This window comes from Colletotrichum destructivum, chromosome 6 (genome assembly GCF_034447905.1).
Source record: "Colletotrichum destructivum chromosome 6, complete sequence".
NCBI classification, from domain to species: domain Eukaryota; kingdom Fungi; phylum Ascomycota; class Sordariomycetes; order Glomerellales; family Glomerellaceae; genus Colletotrichum; species Colletotrichum destructivum.
Genome location: NC_085901.1, coordinates 252,187 through 275,262, shown reverse-complemented (window position 1 = coordinate 275,262; position 23,076 = coordinate 252,187). Strand labels below are relative to the sequence as shown.

The 23,076-nt window shown below is 49.2% G+C and overlaps 7 protein-coding genes across 7 annotated transcripts; 3 read left to right on the top strand and 4 right to left on the bottom strand.

Moving 5' to 3' along the window:
- Positions 1-3,103: 3,103 nt before the first annotated feature.
- CDEST_09260 (uncharacterized protein) lies at positions 3,104-3,938 on the top strand (the record flags this gene model as incomplete). Its single annotated transcript, XM_062925419.1, has 2 exons — positions 3,104-3,193; positions 3,498-3,938. 2 exons carry the CDS (start codon positions 3,104-3,106, stop codon positions 3,936-3,938), a joined length of 531 nt encoding a protein of 176 aa, XP_062781470.1.
- A 1,290-nt stretch (positions 3,939-5,228) lies between these two features.
- CDEST_09259 (uncharacterized protein) lies at positions 5,229-7,817 on the bottom strand (the record flags this gene model as incomplete). Its single annotated transcript, XM_062925418.1, has 3 exons — positions 5,229-6,992; positions 7,041-7,348; positions 7,397-7,817. 3 exons carry the CDS (start codon positions 7,815-7,817, stop codon positions 5,229-5,231), a joined length of 2,493 nt encoding a protein of 830 aa, XP_062781469.1.
- A 417-nt stretch (positions 7,818-8,234) lies between these two features.
- On the top strand, positions 8,235-9,127 carry CDEST_09258 (Putative protein kinase; the record flags this gene model as incomplete). The annotated part of the gene is made up of 3 exons (XM_062925417.1): positions 8,235-8,699; positions 8,750-8,834; positions 8,985-9,127. The coding sequence occupies 3 exons, from the start codon at positions 8,235-8,237 to the stop codon at positions 9,125-9,127; spliced, it is 693 nt and encodes a 230-aa protein (XP_062781468.1).
- Positions 9,128-12,624: 3,497 nt separating this feature from the next.
- Positions 12,625-14,273, bottom strand: CDEST_09257 (Putative FAD-binding 8, ferric reductase, NAD binding domain-containing protein; the record flags this gene model as incomplete). The annotated part of the gene is made up of 4 exons (XM_062925416.1): positions 12,625-12,864; positions 12,912-12,979; positions 13,026-13,740; positions 13,791-14,273. The coding sequence occupies 4 exons, from the start codon at positions 14,271-14,273 to the stop codon at positions 12,625-12,627; spliced, it is 1,506 nt and encodes a 501-aa protein (XP_062781467.1).
- A 527-nt stretch (positions 14,274-14,800) lies between these two features.
- On the top strand, positions 14,801-16,595 carry CDEST_09256 (uncharacterized protein; the record flags this gene model as incomplete). Its single annotated transcript, XM_062925415.1, has 2 exons — positions 14,801-15,224; positions 15,277-16,595. 2 exons carry the CDS (start codon positions 14,801-14,803, stop codon positions 16,593-16,595), a joined length of 1,743 nt encoding a protein of 580 aa, XP_062781466.1.
- Positions 16,596-17,167: 572 nt separating this feature from the next.
- CDEST_09255 (uncharacterized protein) lies at positions 17,168-18,366 on the bottom strand. The gene has a single exon (XM_062925414.1). It carries the CDS (start codon positions 17,520-17,522, stop codon positions 17,214-17,216), a length of 309 nt encoding a protein of 102 aa, XP_062781465.1. The 5' UTR covers positions 17,523-18,366; the 3' UTR covers positions 17,168-17,213.
- A 560-nt stretch (positions 18,367-18,926) lies between these two features.
- On the bottom strand, positions 18,927-20,075 carry CDEST_09254 (Putative zn(2)Cys(6) fungal-type DNA-binding domain-containing protein). The gene is made up of 2 exons (XM_062925413.1): positions 19,339-20,075; positions 18,927-19,279 (listed from the first exon to the last, which is right to left on the bottom strand). Exons 1-2 carry the CDS (start codon positions 19,893-19,895, stop codon positions 19,156-19,158), a joined length of 681 nt encoding a protein of 226 aa, XP_062781464.1. The 5' UTR covers positions 19,896-20,075; the 3' UTR covers positions 18,927-19,155.
- Positions 20,076-23,076: the final 3,001 nt, after the last annotated feature.

The following is a 23,076-nucleotide window of genomic DNA, read 5'->3' as shown; positions in this document are numbered from 1 at the left end:
ATCTATCCCGCACCTAGGAGAAAGACGCCAGCCAGTTTTGCTCGTCGCTGAAGTCGCGCAAGAAAGGCACAACCTAACCAATACAAAATAGAGGTTGATCAGTTCAGAGCGGAGACAGAGAGAGGCCCTAGGCCGCGTCTGTCAGGAACTGGTGCTGCACTGGACATCTGGGGTTGCTTCCTTTTGGATCGTTGATCATTTGAATGACGTCATCCAATGGCAGGTCATTGTCGAAGCAAAAAAGTGTGTATTGAAGTTGAACAAGTCATCCGTTGTTTCTTTACCCTTATTCTAACCTTATCCACACTGGTTCTGTCGCACTGGTTCTGTAGCACTGGTTCTGTAGCACTGGTAAATCGTATACCTAGCAATTGAATATGAACTGGAGGATCTTGATGGAAAATGGAGCGAAACGCGTCAAAGTCGCAATCTAGACGGACGCACGTGTCCCGCAGCTTATGTAGGTTAGTTGTTGGTTGAGCAGCCGCTGTGTGATTGGCCTTCTCTGCCTGCTGCAACGTGCATCGTGGTAAGCCGGCATCAATGGTCTGAAGCAAGTTCTTGGAGCACAAGGCAGGAAGTAGTGGGTGAAAAGCCTGGGAAGGAGCTACAGTTGATTTAAATGCTTGCACCTGTCCGCGCAAGACCCATGTTTTACAGGATGATGTCACCGCAAGGAGATGTCGAAAGGGGACAGCTTCCAGAATGCCAATGCTTGTTTGATTGTTTGTCACCTAAAGGCCCATTCACACTTCCAACCCAGCTGACTCATACCAAATCCCAGGGGTGTTCCCAGGAGAGGAGAAGTACACAAAGGAATGTCTGAGGCGGATAAATCTATGCAGGTTTAATGATTGTGAAGCCGTGAGTGCACATAGCTGTTTGTGGCACATTCTCCACACTTTGTCTTGGATTTCTCATCACCAATGGAATCTATTGTACCTGTGGATTGCCTTTTTGGGGAGCTGACAGATTCCCTATGCTGATGCTAGCAGTTTCCGAGGATTTCAAGAAAACGAGCTGATCGCTGCCATGACATCCTGCGTGAACAAGGACTTGGTTGGCTGTTTTATCAAGACATCCTCGGGTGTGTATTAAATAGAACTGGAAGCTAGCCGTTGAGTTCTCCAGAACAGTTGTCTGGCCTGAAGAGGCGGCCAGAATAGCTAGCCAGAGTACGTGGCCAGGACTGCTGTCCAGGCTAGATATCTAAAACACCTGGCTTCAATCCTACTCAGAAGCCTTTGCGTTTGAGGGCAGCGCCTCAGTAGAGAAAACACGGTGGCCCAAGAAAACGGATGCAACCCGGGCAAATAAGTTCTGGAGCAACAGAAGTTGCTGACTGGACCTCTGCTTCTGGTTGTACGTTCATTAGGGACGTCCACCTAAGTTCTTACCGCCAAGTCTGATGCTCAGAGTCGCTTATCATGTCATCTAAATACGCAGCGTGGCGCATAACAGCGTACCGCACAGGCGACAGGAGGCTGTGTGGCGTGGCATGGGTTTCTGTTGATGCGCGTTGGAGACACTGTGTAGCGCCTAGGAAACTGAAACGATGACAGGGCTCCGTTGCATGAACCGTCCAATTGAGGGGCAGGCTGTTTAGGCCATCAGGACCTGTCGCGGAAACGGAGTTGCTTTCCTGCTGTGAACGGGTGGAGTCATTAGTGCCTGAACCGTACGAGGTAATTTGTGCACAGTGAGCCTTTTTGGCAAATGCCAAATACAGGCGTGCACGGTGTATATCGATATCTCACACTTATGTATACCTTGGACTATTGGTGGGCAATCCAATAGTGGCTTTTCTTGTCAGGAAGCTGCTGACACAATAGCCAATTCTGACTCCAAAAAGCCTATACGTACCTCCAAGTCAGATGCTTTCCGTACAGCCGTGCGAAGTGACACTGTATTGGTGTCAAGAGGTTTCTTGTCTTTGCGGAAAGACCCAAGACAGTTTTGATAGCTTTAGTGCTGCACTGTATGTCCATGTGAGAAGCATTAGTGTGGGGGGATGGGTCCATTTTAAATGTAATCAACGTTTAGGGTCAACTTTAACGGAAGGACAATACGGTAGGCTGCTGGGTGTGGAACATCGCCCTTATAGTGTGAATAGCACGAATGAGGCACTATGTGTCCTGAAAAAGTCGAGTCAAGTGGCTTACTCAGCCGGGTAAGCTCGGCACTGCATCTTGTGGTCCACACTGTCACCAAGGGGCACCAGATGTCAAGCGCACAGCTTATGCTAATTATGCCTAGAGGTACTTATCCTACATACAATCGCAGCGTGTACCAGACTTTAGAGGACGCAGCAGCTACTTTTTTCCAACTATTGATAATCCGTGAAGTATACTAAAGTACCTAGCCGTTATCCTCACAGCAAGTGAAGGCTTCAAGTGGAACTGGCCGCTGGATTACTCACAGACGAACGGTAGGTTCGGGTTCGTACTGGCTTCTATGATGTGCTTACACATGCTTGTTTCCTGGCTATCCTCTCCTGCGATGCCGGCCCTTGGTACTGATGACTACGGTGGATACCTAAATAGCATCCCCCTCATTCGGGGAACTTGTCACAAGCCTCAGTGCTGTGCTTTTGAGCCCATATTGCTTCCTCTTCTGCACATACGTTCAATGTTTCGAAAGCCAAGAACAGCCGCGATTGCTCCCCCAATCTCCAGAACTAGACTAGCAATGGCTGCCAAATCTAGACGGAATGCGGAGCCAACTTGCTGGGTGATAGTGCGAGTGAGCAGAGAAGGCATGCGACTGGACTTGCTGACATCCATTTTTGGCTCTAACAACCAGCTCAAACCCATCAAATTCGACAAATAGATGTATACAGTTTTTGTGTGTAAGTAATGAGACGGTGTGGAGCATCTCGAAAGATCCAGTATGTTTTTCTGAAGAGGACCTTATGCCGTTCTGGCACAGATTCGCTGACCTACAGCTCTACAGCAAGAAGTGGCGCCCAGCCATCTTAGACACTCATTCTGGGCCCCCGCTTCGGACGTCAGCTTGGGGCACCCCACCTTGAGGACGTTTTTGGCTTCCCATTTGATGCCGTTCTGATCAAGCTCAACGAGAGTAGCCCCTTCGTGCAGAAAATATGGATCACCTATTTCGGCACCAAAGGTCCACAGAAGCTTCCAGAACAAGCCTGTGGAGCCAAAACGCGAGTAGGAGACGGGCCAAAGAAGTTTGCCCAACCTAACAGAGTGCTGCCGAATCTGCTTACTTTGAAGCTGACAACGGGCGACAAGACGGGCGGGCTCCTTAAAGGTCCGAGGACGCAACGGTACAGCAGCACCCGGCCTTGTAGCGTGGAGCGCAGACTTCAAAACGGATCAAGGCCGTTTTTGGCTCTCTCTCTTCGGTTTCTAGCTCCGAATATAGAGTCCACAGAGTGGTAAAAAATGATGACGACCACGGCGTAATCCAGCGAAAAACACAGACGGGCTATGCAACAGCCATTTTTAGGCCCAGCACAACCATGACGCTAGGATCATTTTACCATTCTTCATTCTGGGGCCCAAGTCAGACCATCAGACGATACGGTACCTATCCCAACAATTGTGTTGTGGCGCAGGCTTCGACGGTCACAGGATGGCGTCTCTGAATCAGCGCCCGCTCAAGAAGCGAGACAGCTTAAGGCTAATAATAGTGCCTTGAAGGAAAGAACGTACCCTGTTCCTGTGACGAGAACGCCCCCAGACTTTGTCGGTCGGCGAAGCCGTGCCCCGACCAGCCACCCCTCTTCTCCGACTCGCAGACTAAGGGGGGCCGCCGAGGAAAATGACGCCCAGCATCGCGGTGACGATGGATCCTCAAAAGCAGACAGCCGCAAGGTCCCGGTCCATCATGTTGATGCATACTGTACCATTCCGGCAACCCAATGGAGCTTGAGGAGAGATCGGAGGATGCAGCACGCTGCAGGGAACTAGTCAAGAGTGGCAGTCCACAAAGGGCATGTGAAAGCTGCCTCCAAACCTTTTGGTTCATCTCCTATTACATAGATCCTTGTCCCACAAACTTCTTGAAGCCTCTGTGCATGTTTGGTGCTGAGGAAGACCCAATAATCTATACGAAAGTGGCCAAGTAGTGTCCCGCTTTCATTGGGCTTGATAAGAAGGTGTATTGAATCTGCTGTGAAGACTCCCGTACCGGTTGAGATAAGCAGCCTGATTCGAGGTGGCTTGAAGGTCAATATAGAAGACCTTTGGCCAGCGGCAAGCACTACGCTGCGATGCTATTATTTCTTTATGCAAGTCTTTTATGTACTGTATTGCATAGATTTACAGCCTTCTGGTGCCATTGAAGTTAATTTCCTCGAGCTTGGCCATGTTCTCAGCGCCATCCGCAGGGAAAGCTATGATCAGTGGAAGGCGAGCACTGAAGAGCACTGACGGGGCTACACGCCTGCTCCGGGTACCCATATCAATTGCGGTACATGATGATGAGCTAATCGCCCCACTCCATTTCAGGCTGCTAATCCAGTCCGTCGCGCTAGCATCCGTGGGCCAGCACTGATGTGTGCTAGCATCTGTGTATGCTAGCACCTGTATATGCTAGCACCTGTATATGCTAGCACCTGTATATGCTAGCACCTGTGTATGCTAGCACCTGTGTATGCTAGCACCTGTGTATGCTAGCACCTGTGTATGCTAACACCTGTGTATGCTAGCACCTGTGTATGCTAGCACCTGTGTATGCTAGCACCTGTGTATGCTAGCACCTGTGTATGCTAGCATCTGTGTGCCAGCTCGTGATGGCCTCATTGATTTGTTTTGCCTACACTAATAGCGTTTCAGGCCAACGTTGCTATGGGCATTCGAATGGATGCAGCTCAGAAAGATGTTGGGCTTGCGGCGTTCAGTGGAGACATCCTCAAGAACGAGATCAGCGGACCTGACGATAGTTCTTCTCAGCTTCCTAGTTCCTTTTTCTTTGACTCACCTTTAAATAGCAAGAGCATCTAACGGTTATTGATGTCCCGGGAATTTTCCGTGTACTCACGCCAGGTAAGCTGCATCTGGTCCATTGGTTTTAGGCACCCATCGGTTGACGGGCGTGCAGGACTCACCACGGAAAGCGATATCGTTCTTGTCGAGAACATGGTGAAGTCGTACATGGCCAACCGCCGCCGCGGGAGGTCGTGAGTTCGATTCCAACAGATGCTAACGTTTTTGGGCACCGAAATTCATTAATTACTTGGGTTCTAGTTCTTTTTGTTCCTATAAGATCTCCTCGCCATCATTCGTACTCACTTGAGAAGTACGAACGACCAGAATTGTATTTGTTCCGTTCGCCGTTACCTTCTCGAAGCATGTTTTGGGAATTAGGTTGTTGTAACTGGTATCAAACAGACAGAATTGTTTCCGCATGTACTTTGCCGCTGTTCGTTGGACTGGCGATGAGTCTGATGCGTCAACATGAATCTCATCACAAATAACCCACCCGCCAGAGTCCTCTCGCGAAAAAAACTTTATGATGATTGGCTGCCTGCTCGATGACGCGCCTCCACTATTGTTATCGTTATCTGGGGGAATCCCTCCTTGGACTCTATCGAAATCGAATCGAGTGACTCTTTGGTGTCGTTTTGCGGGCCTGGGGTTGTTTTCTTCGGAAGAAGGGCCTTCGAAGTCTCCAACCAATGAAGCTTCTCGTGTCCCGTTCATGGTGTTGGTTGGTACGATTTCCATGCCACTTGAATGCTGAAATTGGTTCTGCCCAAAGTCTGATTCATTGGTAGTGTTGTCAACACTCTTGGTAAGCTGATTTAAGCGGTCCTGTTGCTCTTGAACCAGCTGCCGCAGATGGTCAAGTTTGGCTTGCTCAAGTTGGGAAAGTTCCTTGAGCTGATCTAGTTTCGGCTGTTCTCCCGGCTGCGCCGCTGTGTTTGTATGTGCTTCAGAACCGAGACCTGTTCTGTCTGCAGGATTGGCTCCATCAACCCCCAGATCGAAATGGTGTGTTGGTTGTTGGTCGATAACAAAATCTGCTAGAGATAGAGGGAGACCAAAATAAGATAAGTAAACCGATCTTCGTATGAAGAATGAGGTGACTCGCGTTTGCCCGATCTCATACTCCAACAGTATACTGGGAAGGAATAACTTTGTTTGATCACGGTTATGATCGTTGTCGCGAGGGATTCCACATCGAATCGGTAGCTCCAAGTGACGTTCGTTCATTTCAGAACTATGCGGCATCTCCGGAGCAGATACTGGCTTGGCTGTTGCAAATATCTCCGTTACTTGTTGTATGCATTTTTCGAAATTGGGATATCGGTACTGCCCTGGCTTTCTCGCAGACAGGAGGAGGCGTTTGGCGACTTCAAAGTATGGGGACGATCTCATTATGTTGCTCAGTTCGTCAGATTCGAAGCCCAGTCTGTCCGCAAGAGAAGCGAACTCGAAGAGTGTGATCTCGTCTGCTTTCCTACGAGCCTTTGCAAGTATGTCTTTCTTCTTCACATCCGCTGGAAGCTCCCGGAACTCTCGAAAGGCAGTAAGCCACAACTGCCGGCATCCAAGGTCAAAACGAGTTGCTGCATCTCCTGGAACAGATACATATGCCGTTTGCGACACCTGCACTATGCACTGATCAGTCCGCTGATTTGTGTCTTGGAACATCTCACCCAGGCGCCTCGGAATCGTGACTTTGGAGCCGACACCTGTCAGCCGTCTCATGCAATCCGCAGCAGTGCTGAGGAACTTTCGGTCCTCGAAGAAAGTGAAGAGTGACGGTATCAAACGTTGGTTGGAGGCATTGCAAATTCGAATCCATAGTTCGTTTCGTTGTTGCTCGGAAAAGTTTCCGAGGATACGACCACTTCTAAGGTCACCAAGAAGTTCGTCGTGGTCTGTACTGAATGCCCCTGGCGCTGTTCCCTGTAGACGTTCTATAGTTGGCCGATCAATAAGCCGCATAGTTTTGTAGTCGCCACCACATATGTCACTCCAGACCTGGAGTATGTGTTTCAAGTAGTGTAGATTGGGCTGCCTCAAGTCAGCCTGCGTTTCCATCGTTGTGGGTCATTGCTGTACCTCTTCACATCTCATAGAGATCACCTGGTGAACTACGGTGAGTCGAAAGCCACAAAAGAGGGCAGGAACAGCCAGAAGTGCATCGAAGGCATCCGAGTATTTCTTATGGCGAAACAGCTGATCCAGGAGATCTCGACGATTCTTTGAAAGAGCAGAAAGTCGCCCCAGCCACATTCGTTCAAAAAAGGGATTTTCGTCGCCATGATGTCCCTGGTATCCTCGAATCTTGCAGTAGAACTCCCCATCATCGGGTTCCATCTGATACTCGTATTCTTCGACGAAAAGCGTTTTCAGATCATCGCTCAGGTCTGAGTATCGTCAGCTGAGTCACTTTAATAATTCACCTGTGGGCGCACCATCTAGATAAAGATCAACTATCCAATGCTTGTTCGTGTCATCGAACACTTCATCGGCTGCCATAATACGATCCGATCCCTGAAGGCATTCTAGCTGTACTCCGGGTGGGAGTTCAAGAGCTGGATAGGGCAAAGCATCGCCTTGGAGCCTCGAGGCGGAGATTCCTGCGTTCAATAGGGCGGCTTCGAAATCATGTTGACTGATTGTAGCTTTGGCATGATGCCGATTATCTTCTTTTCGGCAGCCATGTTCTTCCCGGTATAACCTCTTGAGTGGTTCAGGAACGGGAGGACGAACGCGGTTTGTTGCGCTCAACGTTGGTTTCAATGACGATATACTGATACTGGCGGTACCGCAGAACTTAGCCCGACGCTCTTCTTCAAGTCGCCGATTGACTTGGGTGAAACTGCTGTCTACCATTGCGGAGGAGTTCGTCTATGGGTTGACTGTGCGGGGGGAAAAAACGAACACAGCCATGGATAATCCAACGAATAAATAGAGGCGTTTTAAGGTTGCTAATCGATTTCCATTCCGGGCTCCAGTCTTGAAACCCCCGTCAAGAAATTCTTGCAGGAGCCGGAAACGACGCTCCTCAACCACGTTCTTTTTCTACCCCCGTCAAGACATTCTTGCAGGAGCCGGAAACGACGCTCCTCAACCACGTTCTTTTTCTACCCCCTTCAAGACATTCTTGCAGGAGCTGGAAACGACGCTCCTCAACCACATTCTTTTTCTTTCGTTTTTCTCTCATTTCTTCTTGCTTTCCTCCTTTCTCTCTGTCTTTCCTCCTTTCTCTGTCTTTCTCCTCACCATTTTGGTTTTTTTCCTCGCGCAACAATGTCCGATAAAGCAAGCAATTACAAACAGACCAATCTTGTTCATGAGAAGCGCCCTCGACATCATTTTGAGAACCAAATTCATCAAATTGAACCTTTGAGGCTTGTCAAAGCTAAACAAGAGGGGAACTCTGCATTGGCCACTACGTTGATCAAGACGGCGTCACCATGGGCCACCTACAAGAAAGTCTACAAGCAAATTCTGGGAGACGGTGACCTTGTCCTAGTTGCCGAAAAAAGAGGAATATCTGGCGACGTTGTTGACATTCGCCGCTTTTTGGAGTTGTCTACGGAACAAATCAAGATGCTACAGTCGATTCAACACCCGAACATCGTCACAGTGCATGAAATCTATAGCGACAAGACGAACCACCACATTGTCTACGAGCATATGCCACGATCGCTTCAAGAAGCTGTTGGGAATCCTTATCTCAATCGTCAGCGCCTGGCAGCAATTGTAGGGCAGGTCTGTTTAGTCCTCCCATTGGCAGTGAATTTTGTCTCATAGGTTGGTAGGTGGTTGAGGCGCTGGTTTATCTTGAGAAAACGGGACTGCAGCACGGCCATCTTAGCTGCTCCTGTATTCTGCTCCACCCCAGTGGTAGGATCAAGCTGAGTAATACAGGGTCCCTCACTTACTAGCAAACCTAGCGCTGATCAAGATGTACAGATGGCCAGGAAAATTGTCGCCTGCTGAGCTCTAAAAAAGATGTAGTCGATCTAGGCTATATGATGGTGGAACTAATGCAAGGATATGCGAAGGAGGGTGTCAACCTAGGGCTTGACGATCCAGAGCACTGGGACTCGGATGTCGTAGGCTTTCTTTCAGCGACAACAGCTGCATCGTCTGCGAACGAGTTGAGCCAGGTCGGTCTCACTCCATTTTGTTTCTAAGCAGCTGCTAATATGCACACAGCATCCGTTCTTACGTTCTTGGCATAAAGAAAAACTGAAGGGGCTGATCTCTCTGGTTATGACTTGGACTAGGCAGGATTACGAATATCTCGGGTGGCAGGAAAGGAAGTAGTTGTTTGAAGCCTAGGGCAATAGTTTTGCCTCTTGGCTTCGCTGTGTCTCCATTCTGAACCAAAACCTAAACCCACTTCCTCATAGTCCCATTGATAGGGGGAAAACAGTGAACGGTACAGGCAGGTTGTTATATATACGTCATCTACATGGAGCTATTGAGGTTGGCTGACGCATGACTTGGCCGTTAAGGAAAAGAGTTGTTACAATAATACAGTACTCCTAGTGATTACTCGTCGGTATTCAGAGCGCGAGCAATAATAACCCCCTGGCAAGGAACCGGGATTCGCTGTAAGTCACAGCTAGGTTGGAAGTGTGAGTGGGCCTGTGGGTGACAACCAATCGAGAATTAATCCAAAATGACTCAGGATAGGCCACAACTGGCTGTGGTCATGGAGCACCAAAGTGCTGCAATGTATATGCAATGTTCTGAAGAAGCAAGGCTTGATGAACTATGCCAGGAACAATCGGGAATTGGCTCCTTTCTACGCAGGACACAGTTATTTACTGGGCATTTTCGCATCTACTTTCTGATAAGGTACAGAACGGCCTATGCACGACGATATCGCTGTGTGTGTATGTGTGTGTGTGTGTGCGCGCGCGCGCTGTGGTACGTACAGTCATGAGCATATATCTCTTCCTCTTGGAAACACATTTTAGTTCTCTTAATTTGCCCTACATAGACTTGATTTAAAGGGCTTAGCACTGTACACAGCTTATCAATGCGTTTCAAAGGAAGGATAGCCCTTATCTACAGCCAAAAATAAATACAATTATGTACCCTCTAGGGGTAAGATGCTATAGTATTTGCACTGTCGTAAGCTATTTTAACTCTACAATTTGCCTGCAAACAGGCAAGTACAGCTAATAACAGACGTTTAAAATAGGAGTAACAGTAGGTTCTAGCTCTCCTAAACACTAAAAGCTTATGCAAAACAGGAAGAGATCTATGCTCTATGCTGTACTTCTTGCGCAGATCTGCTTCAGACTTAAGGCGCCTTGGAAAAGCTGCTTAGGCAGACTTATACGAACGCAGCGCGCACCCTTCTGCGCACGCTGCTGCTCTTACGCAGATTCCTGCGCACGCTGCTACTCTTACGCACCCTTCAGCGTACGCTGCTGCTCTTACGCAGATTCCTGCGCACGCTGCTAGGCTCACGCACCCTTCAGCGTACGCAGCTAGGCTCACGCACCCTTCAGCGTACGCGGCTAGTCTCACGCACCCTTCAGCGTACGCAGCTACTCTCACGCACCCTTCAGCGTACGCGGCTAGTCTCACGCACCCTTCAGCGCACGATGCTAGTCTCATGACGAACAATACTTACGAAGGTCCGCTGACGCGCCCTTCTGCGTACGCAGCCCTTTGTGTCGCAGCTGTCCTAACAGTTCATCACCCCTGGCTAAACCATAGGACCTCTTGTGTCAAGCTTACTCTTCGTCAATTTTTACCCTGACTTTTTTACCCTGACTTTAGGTAATCCATACATAGGATTCACTTTCATCTCTCACTCTTGAAAACATTGTTCCTTTTCGACCCATGAGTCCGTTCGCGTACCGAGTTACCTAACTGTTTTGGTTGCCTCGCCTGCTCTCACTATATCATTTCAACGGTTGATACTAAAACACGCAGATCCGAGGCCATGTCTAAGGCAGAAGGACCTATTGCGCTTAGAGGTTCCGGTGGCTTAAAGCACTGTGGTTGTAACCAGAAGGCAGCAAAGGAGCTGTGTTCTTCACTTGTATCTGGAACGTCTGTAGGCATATTACCTATACAAAAATAAAATCACTATACACACAGAGAGTTCATTGCGCCCTAGCTAAGCCAGGATTATCTCTAATGCTGTGACGAAACGACAGTGCTTGGGTTTACTACCGTTGAGCCAGCGGGCCAAATGGCACAATGTTCGGTCGAAAGACCGAACCCCAAGCTACTACATGACTGACCCGTGACAAATGCTTATGTCACAGTCTTATTGAAGTACAATACCTACGTGCGAAATTCATCCGCTTAATATAGGGGTCCGCGGAAATGGCTTCATCCCATTTTCAACTTTCTGATGTCTTTCTGCACGGACGTGTGGGCTTTTGGGTGCTTACACAGTGCGTTTAACACATCACACTCAAACATATTCTCCATCTCCAGTAATGGAGGTCAGGTAATCCGACACGGGCTCTTCAACCACTCAAGACTACTCACATTGATAACACGGAAGCCAATGTTTGCTCCGAACCTTGCATTGAGTACCCCCTGTCAGCATGACGTCTCGGTGGGTCGGTAGCACGGTGCTACTTCGAACCATGTTTGAGCCAAGAAGCCAGACATCCGTGCGGTACAGTAAGACATCAGAAAGTTGAAAATGGATGAAGCCATTTCCGCGGACCCCTGTGCGTAGTAATTAAAAGATGACACAGTCGGAACTGGATCTTGCTTATGGGTTTATCCGAGATCAGGGTAAGAACTCAGCAAGGGGATAAGATAGACTCAAGAGCTCTTTATGGCTTAGCCGGGGCGTAATTAACTCTATGTGTGTGTGTACGTACAGTCATGAGCATATATCTCTTCCTCTTGGAAACACACTTCAGTTCTCTTGATTTGCCCCACACAGGCTTAATTTGAAGGGTCTCGTACTGTGCACAGCTTGTTAATGCACTTCAAAGGAAGGGCAGCCCCTGTCTACAGCCAAAAAAACAACTACAATTGAGCATACTCTAGGGGTAAGATACTACTTGCACTGTCGTAAGCTACGTTGACTCTACATTGTGTTTGCAAACAGGCAACTACAGCTAATAACAGACGTTTAGAACAGGTGTAACAGCGAGTTCTAGCTCTCCTAAACATTAAAAAATTGTGCAAAAGAGGAAGAGATTTATGCTCTATACTGTACAATGGATTAATGACACCGAACACGTATGCATAAAGTGTGCCATCACCAACATGCCCCAACCTCTATCTGTTGGTACATATACGAAGTATTCGTATATGCGGTGATGTGAAGTAATAAATACTTGTTATATTGGTCGAATTATAATTTTGCTCAACGAAGGAAAGAAAGGGGAAGATATCGCTACGGCCGTTAGAGGCCGAGATGCAATCTTCTGGGAACATGAGTCATTCAGCCGCCGACACTATCAAATTAGAAGCCTTAAGCATCGGCAATGTAATAAATTCGGATAGGCCTAGACAGCGAAGATGACGCATCGTCCGCTAAGCACGGAACCTGAACTCTGCTCTATTTCAACGCAACGGGCGGCACTTTGTTTGCGTGTGTGTTTGCTTCTACATCTCTGGCTGGTAATCTAATTCCGTCATGTCGACTTTGCTTCCCAAATAGCCCCGAACAAGCTTTCGTAAAGCATGCCTCACCTCAACCGACGCCGACACTATGCGAATTAGAACTAGCATGAGTAAGTTGGAGGGCTAACTTGCCCAAGACTAGCATGTCCTCCCTCCTCTTCTCTTTTTCCTGGACTCTCCGGATGTACTTGCCTTCCACTTCCGTGCGAAGGATAGCATCGAAATCTGGAGTGCCCTTCACAATCGTAGCCCGAGGACTTATATCATGACTTTGAGATATGTGCTCGATATATATAGATATTTTCAAGATCTGACCTGCGTAAGCCGCCGAATAATGATTTCTGCCACACAACTTACGTATCCGTCATCCAAAGTGTCTTCCATGAGGGCACCATCCAGCAAGTCCTTGACAGCAACCGCCAGTTCTCGATGTGTTAGTCAAGCAAATAATCCGAGCCACTGGCATCTTACCAATAGTGCCCAGTTTCCACACCAGGTGAATGCGGCGAGTACGAGCTTTGCGGCTGTTGAATTCGTAAATAAGCTTCTTCAAGTATGGTAGCTGCGCTGCGATCCCGTAGCCACTAGCAACCATGAGGACAACATCATAGTCGGTGACTGGAATACTTGTGCCATGTGGACCACTAAAGAGGGCAAGGCAAGTCTTCTGAGCCTTCTGCGATTTACTAAACTGGAGAAATTTTTGAGTTAGCCCCAAGCGAGGCTCGACCAACAAATCAAGTGTGTCGAGAGGCGAGTCAGACCACGATACGACTACAAAAGGGTGGGTTTGCCAGAGGGATCGAAGTCTCGCCGATGGAGTAAGTACCCAAAGACTTATTGACTGTCCAGCGTCAATGAGGACTGGACGTGACAGCGACAGTGTAAGGATAATGACGTCGCCGGAGTTGTTGATTGATGTCCGAGGGAAGCCATAACCTAAAAGTCCGTTACGATGAACGACTAGACATGATAGAAATAGCAGGGATAGAGCGGATGCGCCAATCAATACGTAGAGACACAGGCGCGCCAACGGCGGTTGCAAAGCCAGGTGCTCCCATATCCCGTAGATAGATAATATTGCCAGGCCTTGATGGAGACGCATGAAAACTTCATAGAAGTTATCTTTGAAAGCTGGGATAGAAAGAAGGACAAGAACTCCGATAGCTGACGCCGCCTGCCATTTCTGATTAATCAATCACTCAGGACTTAGGCTTTAGACTTTGCACAACTTACCAGAACCGCCCCTCTGTTATCCGATACGTCTAATGGGAACGGCTTGGAAGACAACTGAGCAACTATCGAATGGAAGATAAGTAGCAACAAAGTCATGATGCCCACCAAGCCGTGCAAACGACAAATCGAACGCCATCCAAGACCAAGCAAATTAGTCAGTGAGTCAAGGTGCCATGCTACATATTGAAAAACCATGTTGATGAGAGCCAAATCAGCCGCACGTCGTCCAGCGTCGGAGAGTGAAGGACACTGAAACCAGAGACAGAGGATGTTCAACGCCAGGTAAGCTATTGAAGCCAAGACATCCGCCAAACTCCATTGGGCACACAAAGTCGGATAAACGAGATATCTGAGGATAGGAATTCGCACAATGGATCCCAATCGTGACAGCCAGGAGCGAAGACGAAGACAGATGAAGAACACAAGTAGGCTGAGAGCAGAAACAGCATAAACAATAATGAGACGATGTTCTGAGTTTTGCATGTTTAGCAGGCAAGTACTACTCGAGGTAAGTTTGCAGCGAAGGGCTCAGATTTAAATATGTTGCTAGTGTAAGCCAATACCGTACTACGTCTTAAAGGTTGGCTGTACTGTAGTATGTACAGTACAGTACAGCATGATAGTTGTTTCTAGCTCTGGCCATTTCTGGCTCTGGTGTCAAGGGTCGGTCATGTAGTAGCCTGGGGTTCGGTCTTCCGACCGAACATTGTCTTTTGGCCCGCTGGCTCAACGGTGGTAAACCCAAGTTTTGCCGTTCCGTCGCATCTAGTCATTTCTGGCTTTGGTCATTTCTGGCTGTGGTCATTTCTTGCTCTGTCAGTGACCGCTCCTTGATTGTCTAATCACTCGACGAATCCCATTGCAGCTTTTTCTGTAGCTACTGCATTAAACAAAAGAAATTCCTCAGTCAGTAACTGTAACATCAGCTTCCCAAAATATACTTAAAGCCATGTACGCCCCGTTGCCCAAACTTCTTTCTCACTCTCAAACCACATCATACACTATCAGTCATGTCTGCAAAGAGACCGGTTACCCCAAAGAACCCCCTCACTACTTCTGATGCCAAAGGCTCTCAGAGACCTTTTGGTCTGGCATCACCAGAACCGACCCCGGCGGTCGAAGATGGTAGGATCGAAGCTGATCGGCAGAGGATTGCTGCTGCCGTGCACCAGCTCCTTGAAGCTCCCTCAGCCAGCCCGGGGGAGACGAAGGACAACAAAGTCGGTGGAGCTCCAAGCGACGCCAATGCACACCTCGGAGAAGTAGCCTTGGAGATTGAGCGTATCCTTGGCTGCTCTGATACTTCATATGCCGAAATCTTGGGAGTCAAACCAGACTCCACCGAGAATGAAAAGATAGCCGCCTGGAGACACCTAGGATGCTTGTTGCACGCAAAGTCCACTGACCACAAGGATGCTGCGGTGGCTTTTGAAAGTAAATTGACTTGTCTTACACCACTGATCTTGTGCTAACACAACTCCGTAAGAACTCCGAATTGCGGCAGAAAACCAGAGTGTAAGCCATCTCGATATAGACGAGGTGGTCAGCTGGAACGGCGAGGAGAAGCTCCCGGATCTTGATGAAGACACCCCAATGGCTGAAGATGCCATCCCCGTCCCGCCGGCCTATGTGACAGATATTTACGACAAGGCGACCCCTACACTTTATCGACTGGGGCAAGACCCTACTGATCCGATCGCGCTGAAACTGTTGCAAGAACTGAACGCAAAGATATCGAAGTCAAACGCAGCGGAAAAGGAATCTTTGGGCACTAACGGTGCTGAGGTTTCCCTAGACCGGTGGTGTATTCCTCTGTCGTTTTTCGGCCCTCATTACAACCAGGTCCTGGAAAATTACAACGTCCTTGCAAAGGATAGAACGAACCAACCAGCAAGAAATGCCATTGCCAAGGAAAAGAAACTGATTGACAGCTTGATTGAAAGAAACCACTTTCCGCAAGCATGGACTGTTGAGACGGCAGATGAGTATTTGCAAAACACGGACAAAGCAACTGCGACTGCCGAAGACATAAAACCCGCTGCAGATGAGGCGACCATAACGTATCCGTGGACCACAGCCAAGGCGGCCGATGGCTCCCTCATCATAGGCGTGCGAAAATGGGGTGGATTTGGGACCCAGGTGTGCATTGAGATGCAGGAAAAAGACGGACGGATTATTCGCCGTCTCGAGTCGGCTTCTAAAGTTGGGCTCCAAAAGGTGCAAAAGTACTGGGAGACGGATGGCTTCAAGAACCTCGCAGAAGGCCAATCTCAGTGGTCCTACAGAGATCGCAACGACTTCGAAGAGCTGCTTTGGGTCACCAAATCCCAGACGAAGCGTAAGAATATTGCAGCCAATAACAAAGACCCGAACGCAGATTGCTGCGTCAAGTTCCACGACAAGGGTATTCAGATCCTTACCGTCACGAGCTTGAACAAGGTTCTCGGTCCTTCGAGTGCAAGAGCTGAGATCGAGAAGGTCTGTGGGCGAGATAATATCTCCCCACCCTGGAAAGCTGGAAATGTCAGCCAGTACTATGATCGATCAAAGGTTGAAAAAGACCCCGTTCGTCGTAGGGCCCTGGAGGACGCTCAGGCAACTTCGTCCATCGACGATCGCTTGGCCCAGCGAAAACCGAACCTGGATGAAGCTGCAGGGCAGGAGAACCGTGTGGCCGAGCAGCTGGAGGACAGAGTCCAAAGTCTTGAAAAGGAAATGAAGGATGTGAGAAACATGGCGACAACGTTGAATCACAACATGGAGATACTGATGGGAATGTTCAAGGAGTTCATGAAGGCAAAGTAGGACTGGTCGCTGTTTTTGAAGATCGCGGCTGGTACCGCTTCGTGGTCTTTTGCAATGTTTTCTTTAGGCACACGCGTGGCTTTTCCTTCCTCTTTTTACTCCAAAGTTAGCTCGGTATGTAGTGAGTTGGTTATTACTAGATAGAGTTCAATTCACTTTAGGTGTTTGTGTTAGGGTACATCTTCCTCTACTCAAAGACGTTTCTAGACAACGTCTCAGACGACTCTCTACAGATGTCATTTAGAGCTTTCCTCCGGTCTTCCCGACGAGGGTCAGAGTTATAGAAGCAAAGTCAGAGGTAATGATTTGATTATCATTGCTCGAATTTCCCCCCCTCAGCCCCTCCTTGAACCAGCTCTTTAAACCCTCGCTGAACTATCGTAGTTCTTTCCGTTGCCCCCATCCGCTGCCCCATCAGTGGGCTACCGGTGGTCCCGCCTGGGCTCCATCGCCAGGCCCGCTTGTGACCCACTGACAATTATGTTGATTAGTAGGCTCAGGTCTAGATGTAAGACATGGCGCGAAGGGAAGAAAAAGAGCTCGTGCCACGTCTCTATACTCTTCTTCAGCTCATTTTCTTGGAATCGGCGGAGACTGCTCGTATCAACATGGGATCTGTCATGATGCAGGGAAGACTCGCTTATCGTCTACTAGATTCGCTGGCAGTAACAATAGCATCCCGCAACTATACCGACTCACTAAGACAGCCAGCTTCTTTTCAAGGGTAAGCCATCTGGTAAATGCACTTTTGAGCGGGTTTCTCTTAGTTGCTTTAGGTACACTGTGTAATGGTACCGCTGCTTTGCTGGGAATATCCTTCTTGGCAAACTGGTCGACAAGCGAGAGAACGTCGCCGTTCGGGCCATAGCCTACTGCGTTCTCCGCGCTTTGATCTAGAGTTTTGGCCCTTTGATACAAATACATCATCTGCACGTGGTGGAAGCGACCAATAGCCGTTGGAAAATGAACGTTTGATCCCTCCCGCCTGTGCTGACTGCTCCAATCGTTCTAACACCGATGTACTGTCCATGGGTTTCTGGCTCGATTGACAGTATTTGCCTGCATCAACCGAGGAGGCTCATGATTCCGTTCCTTGATGCCCTACAGCTGTTCCACAGACGCACGATTGTGCTGGGGCTATCGATGTTTTCCATCTTTGCGATGATTGAAAGAAGGCGCTGTTTGTTACAATCATTGTATCTGGAGGAAGGCCTAGAGTCGACTGTATCTAAACTTCTCTTTCATTTGACTCGTTCGTCGGGCAAAATAACATTGAGTTTGGCCATCTCTGTGCGAGGTGAGTCGGGCGGCAGCATATCCGAAGTGCAGTCTGTCGAAAGGCCACTGGAGCCTTCAGACGCAAAACCTCTTTCACTGGGAAGTTGCAAGGAATTTTCGCATCAACCTCTTTCGCTTGCAGCTAGCGGCCTAGCCGTCACGCCCTGCAATAGAGTGCAGTTTCGCTGCCGCCATCTGCAGATAGTGAAGGCGATAAGACTGCACAAGGGGTGGCTAGAAAATCGTCTGTATACCTAGCAATTGCAGTAGTGACTTGTATGCAGACTAAAGGATCTTGGAGGATAGTGTAAATCTCGTTATAGTTGCACTCCAGGCAGACGCACATGTCGCGCAGATAGGTTAGTGGTTAGTTGAGCAGCCGCTGTGTGATTGGCCTCTCTCTGCCTGCTGCAACGCGTCCTGAGCAGTATGCATATTGGTTAGCTGGCATTAATGGTCTGAAGCAAGTTCCTGGAGGATATAAAGGGTGAAGGACAAAAGAGATGTAAGAAGGGGCCGCAATTTGATTTAAATATTTACACTTGTCCGCGCAAGATCCATACGGGTGTTATATTATGATGTCATGGCAAGGAAACGTCAAAATGGGGCAGGCAGCTTCCAGAATGCCAATGCTTGTTTGCTTGTTTTTCACCTAAAGGCCCACTCACACTTCCAACCCGGCTATGACTCACAGCGAATCCCAGGGGCATTCTCAGAAGAGAAAGAACAACAAGGAATGACTGAGGCGGATACTGTGAATCTTTGCTGATTTATGATTGTGAAGCTGTGAATGCACATAGCTGTTTATGAACACCTAATCAAGTCACCCTGCAGAGAAACAGTCACGATGCTGTCCTTAAAAAAGTCTCGCCAAGGACTATCTACCCTACATTTCACATTATGGAAACACTAGCCTATGAAACCAAGAATTCTTTTCTGCGTCGTCCTACGAGTGTGTTTTCACACACACACCCCCTCCTCTCCGCCCCTCCGACCCCGCCACCACGACCGCGCCCGGGTCCTCTTGGTCCGCGCCCAAACCTCCCAACACCCCCGCCTTCCCCTTAGATCTTTTCACCACTGTGAAGACCTCCGAGATGGTGCTGGCAAATCCAACAACTTGTCGTTGGTACCGTGGCGCGATGGTGTTGAAGTTGACGGGTCGCGATAGGATGCAGGAGAGCGCGTCAATCTGTCTGAGAGAGGGGGGGTTCGCTATGGTTAGCCAGTGATAGGTCCATCTCTGCGTGTACCTCTCTGTCCAGCATTCTTTCCGGCTTCACTATTTCGGCAGAGCGGAGCCTGATCGACCGTCTTTGCGTGAGGTAAAGAAATCTATATCATGTCTAATCGTATCGAGTAAAGCAGTCTGGGCCGAGGCATCGAGTTTAGAGACGGCCGATTTTCTGGTGTCTTACTGTCAGTCTCAAGAGCCTAGATTGAGTTTGGGGCTAGGTCACATTACAAAAGCTCGAGGAGAGAGAATATGTCGTCCAGGGGCATGGTTGGTAGGTGCGTGTCGACACTGTGCTCCCCTGAGGCCAGAGGTGTCTGGTCCGACTGGGTGGGGGCCAGTTGCACCAATAAGTCGGCGTTCTTGATGGACTTAACGAGGTCTTCGAGATCCGTTTCGATGATAGCGATGCGCATGCGGCCGATGATTTCGACGGACTCGGCCTCTGAGCGCATCGACAGCAGGCGGAAGAGGTCTTCTAAGAAGGTGACACGGCGCTGCAGTTCCTCATGCTTGGTTTTGAGAGCGGCAAAGCGAGTAACGTCTGGGCCGGCATCGTACTCACACCTTGTACGGCCCGTGCTGGCACACAGTGAGCACATGGGACGCTGGCCATCGCACTCTAATTTCCTCCGACGACATGAGGTGCAAGCAATCTTTGTATGGAGACGGCGTCTAGGAGCACTTGAGGAGATTCCGGTAGCGTATTGCGGGGTCGACCCCTGTTCTGGTGAGGCGCTGCTGGCTGCTGGCGAGCCTGCGGGTAGAATCTGTCGCTGAGATCTCATCGTGACCCTGAGCGCAGGGAGAACAAGGGCAGGCCTGGCGGGCGACTGGGATCGCCAAGGACTGATTGGGGATAGAAGTCGCAGGCGTGTATTTGCCGGGACAGCGTGATCAGCGCGCTCGCCGACAGTAATCCAAATGGGTGTGCGGATGGATAAATTGAAAGAGAGGGAGGGCAGAACCAGAGCCGGAGTCAATGCCGGAGCGGGCTGCAGCCACGAGAGCAGCAGATCCACCCGCTTCGCTTGGACTGTAGTATTCTAGAAGGCAATACAAGAGTGAGAAATCAAGCAGGAGGAAAATATTCTTCATCAGGGGGCATTAACACGCAGGATAGACAGTGCAGCGACGAGCTTGGGAACAGCTGGCCTTGATCCAGCAACAGGGCGAAGTGGGGCGTCGCGTTTCATCGTGGACGTGTCGGCTGTTAGCCAAACCTCGCATTCCGGGCATAGCTGCAGACAAGAAGCGGCCAAACCCGAGTAGGAAAAAACCAGTCATTCTTTGTCCGTACGCCAGGTGCCCCCTATGTGGCGTTTCCCTGGTCCTGATTTGTTCCTAGGTCGCAACATCTCACTCCCAAATCGTCCTTTGTTCTGTCTGTATTTTCGCCCCTTGGCCACCTCACGTAAAAGTCCTGGCTTATCGGTTGTACTGGAGTTGCGTCAGCGGCGGACCCAACTCTCCCGTCAGAAGTACTCACCACAACGCAGTCTTCGCAGCGAGCGTTGTGCACGTTCACCCAGCCGGGGCAGTCAACGCCGTGCTTGTATCGGTTTGCGCAAGGATAGCGATCCATGGTGGTGAAGTGACGGCACGATTTTGGAAAAGGCAAGGCGTGGGAGCGTGATGAACGGATGATCTCAAGAGCGGCCACTGTCTGGGCGTTAAGGGCAATCTATATTCTGGAAAAACTGGAGGATAAGCGTGCTTTGCAAGAGTCTCACGTCAGACGTTGTCAACGATTGATGTAATGTGCTGCATTCCGATGCACCCAAAAACGCAGCAAACACGGAGCGATTACTCGGTTCTCTGCGCTTTGCGGAAGGTGATCCACCAGGCCGCGATAACGTGTTGCCAACCAGCCAATCGTGGCACGCCCGGCTTTGTGCGCCTCACTGAGGGAAGGATTTAGCGCTGTGGACTGAGCGTGGTGGAAGCGCGCATCCCGGGGTCTGTTGTCCAATGTTCGTCCTGCTATGTACTGTGTACGTTCAGTTATGAGCTTATGTTGCTTCCTCTCCTGCACATAATATTAATGTTTCGAAAGCCAAGAAGAGTCGTAATGTGCTCCCTAAATCCACAAGAATAGCGATGGCTGCCTAATTTGGATTAATTATGGAGCCGACGTGATGGGTTACAGTGTGAGTGAGCAGAGAAGGCATGCGACTGTACTTGCTAACATCCGTTTTTAGCCCTGGGGACTAGCTCAAACCCACCAGATTCGGCAAATGGGGGTATACAGTCTTTGTGTCTAATTGACAGCACTATGTGGAGCATATCGAAAGATCTTGCTTGTCTCTCTGAAGAGGAGGCGACTTATGCTCATAAGTGTAGAACTGAACGCTAGCCGTTGAATTATCAAGAACAGTTGTCTGGCCAGAAGAGGCGTCCAGAATGGGTTTCCAGAGTAGCTAACCACAACAAGTGGCCAGAACTTGGTGTACAGGACAGATATCTAAAACACCTGACTTCAATCCTACTCAGAAGCCTTTGCGTTTGAGGGCAGCGCCTCAGTAGAGAAAACACGGTGGCCCAAGAAAAGGGATGCAACCTGGGCAGATAAGTTCTGGAGCAACTTCTGTTGCTGACTGGACCTCCACCTCTGGTTGCACGTTCATAAGTGACGTCCACTTCAGTTCTTACAGCCAAGTCTGATGCTCAGAATCGCTTCTCTTTCCATCCAAACACGCAGCGTGGCGCATGACAGTGTACCGCACAGACGACTGGCGGGTGTGTGGCGTGGCCTGGGCTTCCGTTGATGCGCGTTGAAGACACTGTGTAGCGCCTGGGAAACTGAAACGATAACAATGACCGTCCGATTGAGGGGCATACGGTTTAGGCCAAATGGATCTGTCGCGGAAACGGAGTTGCTTACCAGCCGTAAGCGGGTGAAGTAATCAGTGTCTTGACCGTGCAAAAGGAGTCACACACAGTAATCCATTTTGGCAAATGCCAAACACACGTGTGCACGGTGCATATGCATATCTCACACTCATAGTTACTTTGGACTGTCGGCAGGTAATCCAGCAGTGGCTTTTCTTGTCAACAGGCTGCTGACACAAAAGCCGATTCTGACTCCAAAAAGCCTATACGTACTTCTAAGCTAGTTGCTTTCCGTACAGCCGTACGAAACAACACTGTATTAGTAATAAGAGGCTTCTTGTTTTTACAAAAAGACCTAAGACAGTTTTGCTAGCTTTGGTGCTGCACTGTATGTCCATGTGAAAAGCATTAGTGTGGGGGGATGGGTCCATTTTAAATGTAATCAACGTTTAGGGTCAACTTTGACGGAAGGACAATACGGTAGGCTGCTGGGTGTGGAACATCGCCCTTATAGTGTGAATAACAAAACTCAAGCACTGCTCATCCTACAAAGTCCGATCTAGTGGCTACCCGGGTAAGCTAGATACTGCATCTTGTGGTCCACATTGTCACCATGGGGCACCAGATGTCGTGCGTACAGCTTATGCTGATTATACCTAGAGGTACTTACGCCACATACAATCGCAGCATCTATCGGGCTTTTAGAGCACGCAGCAGCTACTTTTTTCCAATTGTTGATAATCCATCAAGTATACTAAAGTACCTAGACGTTATCCTCACAGTAAGTGAAACCTTCAAGTGGAAGTGACCGCTGGATTGTCACAGACGAACGGCAGGTTCGGGTTTGTATTGGCTTCTATGATGTGCTTACTCATGCTTGTTTTCTAGCTATCGACTACGGTGAATATCTGAATAGCATCCACCCTCATTTGGAGAACTTGTCACAAGCCTCAGCACTCCATCATATTCTGGCAAAGGTTGGCTGGCCTCCAGCTCTACAGCAAGAAGTGGCGCCCAATCACTCTGAACGTACCAGCCATCTTGGACTCCCATTCTTGGCATCCGCTTGGGCGTCAGCTTTGGACAACCCGCCTCGAGGACGCTTTTGGCTGCAGGTTTGGTGCACGTTCTGACCAA